Source organism: Octopus bimaculoides, chromosome 7, assembly GCF_001194135.2.
Source record: "Octopus bimaculoides isolate UCB-OBI-ISO-001 chromosome 7, ASM119413v2, whole genome shotgun sequence".
In the NCBI taxonomy this organism is placed as follows: Eukaryota; Metazoa; Mollusca; class Cephalopoda; order Octopoda; family Octopodidae; genus Octopus; species Octopus bimaculoides.
In genome coordinates this window covers 5,102,116-5,105,126 of record NC_068987.1, presented here as the reverse complement: position 1 = coordinate 5,105,126, position 3,011 = coordinate 5,102,116, and the positions used below count along the sequence as shown (strand labels likewise).

General features: G+C 40.4%; 1 protein-coding gene across 1 annotated transcript in view; it reads left to right on the top strand.

The window, feature by feature from the left end:
• Positions 1-3,011, top strand: part of LOC106882471 (protein SPT2 homolog) — a 14,400-nt gene that overhangs the window by 7,922 nt on the left and 3,467 nt on the right. The window contains exons 2-3 of the mRNA XM_052969183.1: positions 466-838; positions 1,612-2,484. Coding sequence (XP_052825143.1) covers positions 466-838; positions 1,612-2,484 — 1,246 coding nt within the window. The remainder of the gene's footprint in view (positions 1-465; positions 839-1,611; positions 2,485-3,011) is intronic.

The following is a 3,011-nucleotide window of genomic DNA, read 5'->3' as shown; positions in this document are numbered from 1 at the left end:
CCATCATCATCATCATCATCATCATCGTTTAATGTCCGCTTTCCATGCTAGCATGGGTTGGACGATTTGACTGAGGACTGGTGAAACTGGATGGCAACACCAGGCTCCAATCTAAATTTGGCAGAGTTTCTACAGCTGGATGCCCTTCCTAACGCCAACCACTCAGAGAGTGTAGTAGGTGCTTTTACGTGTCACCTGCACGAAGGCCAGTCAGGCGATACTGGCAACGGCCACGCTCGAAATGGTGTCTTTTATGTGCCACCCGCACAGGCCAGTCCAGGGGCACTGGCAACGATCTCGCTCGAAAATCCTACGGGAGCCAGTCAGGCGGTACTGGCAACGGCCATGCTCAAAATATATATATATATATACATACAACAGTTTTTCATCTACCAAATGCCTGAGAAGCTGCAAATATCAATAATGTTATCACCAGTCTTTTATTTTCCTTGTTTTACATTTTAGCTTCCAACTTCAAAGAAATATAGTACACAGTGCTCAGCGCCAAAGAAGCTACCCAAAACCAAGGTAGAATCTGATGTTATAAAGCGATTAAAGGAGGAGAAAGAGAAAGATTTGATTAATGAACGTATTACAAACAGAATCAAAGAGCAGAAACGGCTTGCCGACATGAAGGAATTGAAAAAACATGACAGAGAAAGAGAGCGGCTAAAGAAAGAACAGACGAAAGAAAAAATCCGTTTAGAGAAACAGTCTGATAAGAGTTCCAAACTGAAGAATGTTGATGAGAAGCTTCTGTCACCAAAGATGAAGGAAAAGCTAAAAGAGGAGCAGTTGAAGGATAAATTGAAAAGGATTAAACTTCAAGAAAAAGAAGGTTAGTTTTTCTCTGAAAATTTTGTTTTTCTTGGCTGTGTGATTAAGAAGCTTGCTTCAGAATCCCATAATTAGGGGTTTGGTCCCTCTGTGTGGACATCAGTTAACATCGTATATTATTCTTGTGAGTTAACCAGTACCATCATCATCATCATCGTTTAATGTCCGTTTTCCATGCTGGCATGGGTTGGACGGTTCGATTGGGGTCTGGGAAACCAGGAGGCTGCACCAGGCCCCAATCTGATGCAGCCTGTAAGTAAAATTGATACTGACTCTCTCTCTCTCTAACCTTCCACTTTCCTCTCCTCTTCCTTGTCTTACTGGGGTAGCAAAGTACCTCCTCAATGATAAGAGGGCTACAGCTGTCCCTCTCTAATCTCCTGGATCCACTCTGTCTCTCAGCTGAGAGGTCATTCTCTTGCAAGCCCACGGGTGCTGGTGCCACATACCAAGCACCTGTGCTAGTGCCATGCAAAAAGCACTCGTGCTGGTGCCACATAAAAAACACCCAGTACAATCTTTAAAATGGTTGGCATTGGGGCAGGCATCCAGCCATAGAAACTCTGCCAAAACAGACAACTGGAGCCTGTTGTGGCATACACGACAGGCTTTCAGTTTCCACCTACCAAATCCACTCACAGGGCTTTGGTTGGTCTCAGGCTATAGTAAAAGACACTTGCTCAAGGTGCCACACAGTAAGATTGAACCCGGAAGCAGCCATGCCTGCACTTATTTCCTGAGTTTTAGTAAGTAATTTTCTGTTGTTCATTTCAGCTGAATCCAAGAAAGAAACCTTCAAAATACCAAAGGGAACAGGAAATTCTAACAGTGAAAAGGGACCAAAAACCTCTCTAAGTAATAATAATAGCTCGAAAGATTTAAAAGCAAGTAAGTCAACAGCATCAGCAGTTCTTAGTGGGTCCAAATCTGCTTCTGATTCAAGTGCCAGTCGTCCGAACATTTCTAGCAAAACGAAAAAACCATTTAATTCTAGCACTGGAGCAACTCCGCTGAAATTTGATGAGTTAATGAAAATAGCTCTAGAAAAAGCTGCTGACCCAAAGCAAATTCTCAATTCCAATCGTCCCGCTGACCGTCCCATGACACAAGATGAAAAAGACAGATTACAGAGACTGTCTTCGAAGGAATACAAACATACCAAAAGCTCTGACTCTTCTAATTCCCGTAACAATAATTCTTTAAAAAAATCAACACCTGAAATTAAATTAAAAAAGAAAGAAATCTCAGAAAAACCAAATAAATCTCAACGGACTACAAATATAACTTCTGAAAACAAAAGGACTAGTGATTCTGTAATAAACCAGAATAAAAATGTACAAAAGAGCAAAGAAATAGAGACGGATTTTAACAGTAAGTACAAAGATCTTGAGAGTAAACTGAAGGCTTTGCAAGACGAAATGAAACAAATGAAGAATGAGAAGAAGAAACAGACAAATCCACCGAGCAAGCCTCAACCTGCCAAACACAAACCAAGCCCTGAAAACTGTGGGAATGCCAACAAATACACATCTGAGAATAATAACCTTCTCATCTGTCGTCCGGCTGCGAAGCCTGAAGAAAAACCATTATCCACTTGGGACAAAATATACAGTGGAATTCAAAAAGCAGATCCTGTTAAGAAACCAGGTAACAAATTTCAAATAATTTCTTATTTAAACCTCTTACTTTTTAGTATGTTGTTTAACCTTTCGATACCAATCCGGCTGGAACTGCCTCTAGTTCTGTAGTACACATCTCTTGTTTTCATAAGTTTGGAATTAAAATCTTCCACCAAACCTTAGTCACAATCCATGTTCCTTACACTAGCTTAATGATAACTAAGTTATTTTACTAAATTCTTTGTTATATTTAAAATTAATTGAAAGAAACACACAGCATCTCAACAGAAATATGGTAACAAAAGGGTTAATGTCTGCTTTCCATGCTAGCATGGGTTGGACGATTTGGCTGAGGACTGGCGAACCAGATGGCTGCACCAGGCTCCGATCTGATCTGGCAGAGTTTCTACAGCTGGATGCTTTTCCTAACGCCAACCACTCCAGGAACATAATGCACCCATTACACTCTGAGTGTGTGTGTATATATACAGAGAGAGAAATATAGATGTGTATAAAAATATATATGAATATATACATATATATATATATGTATAT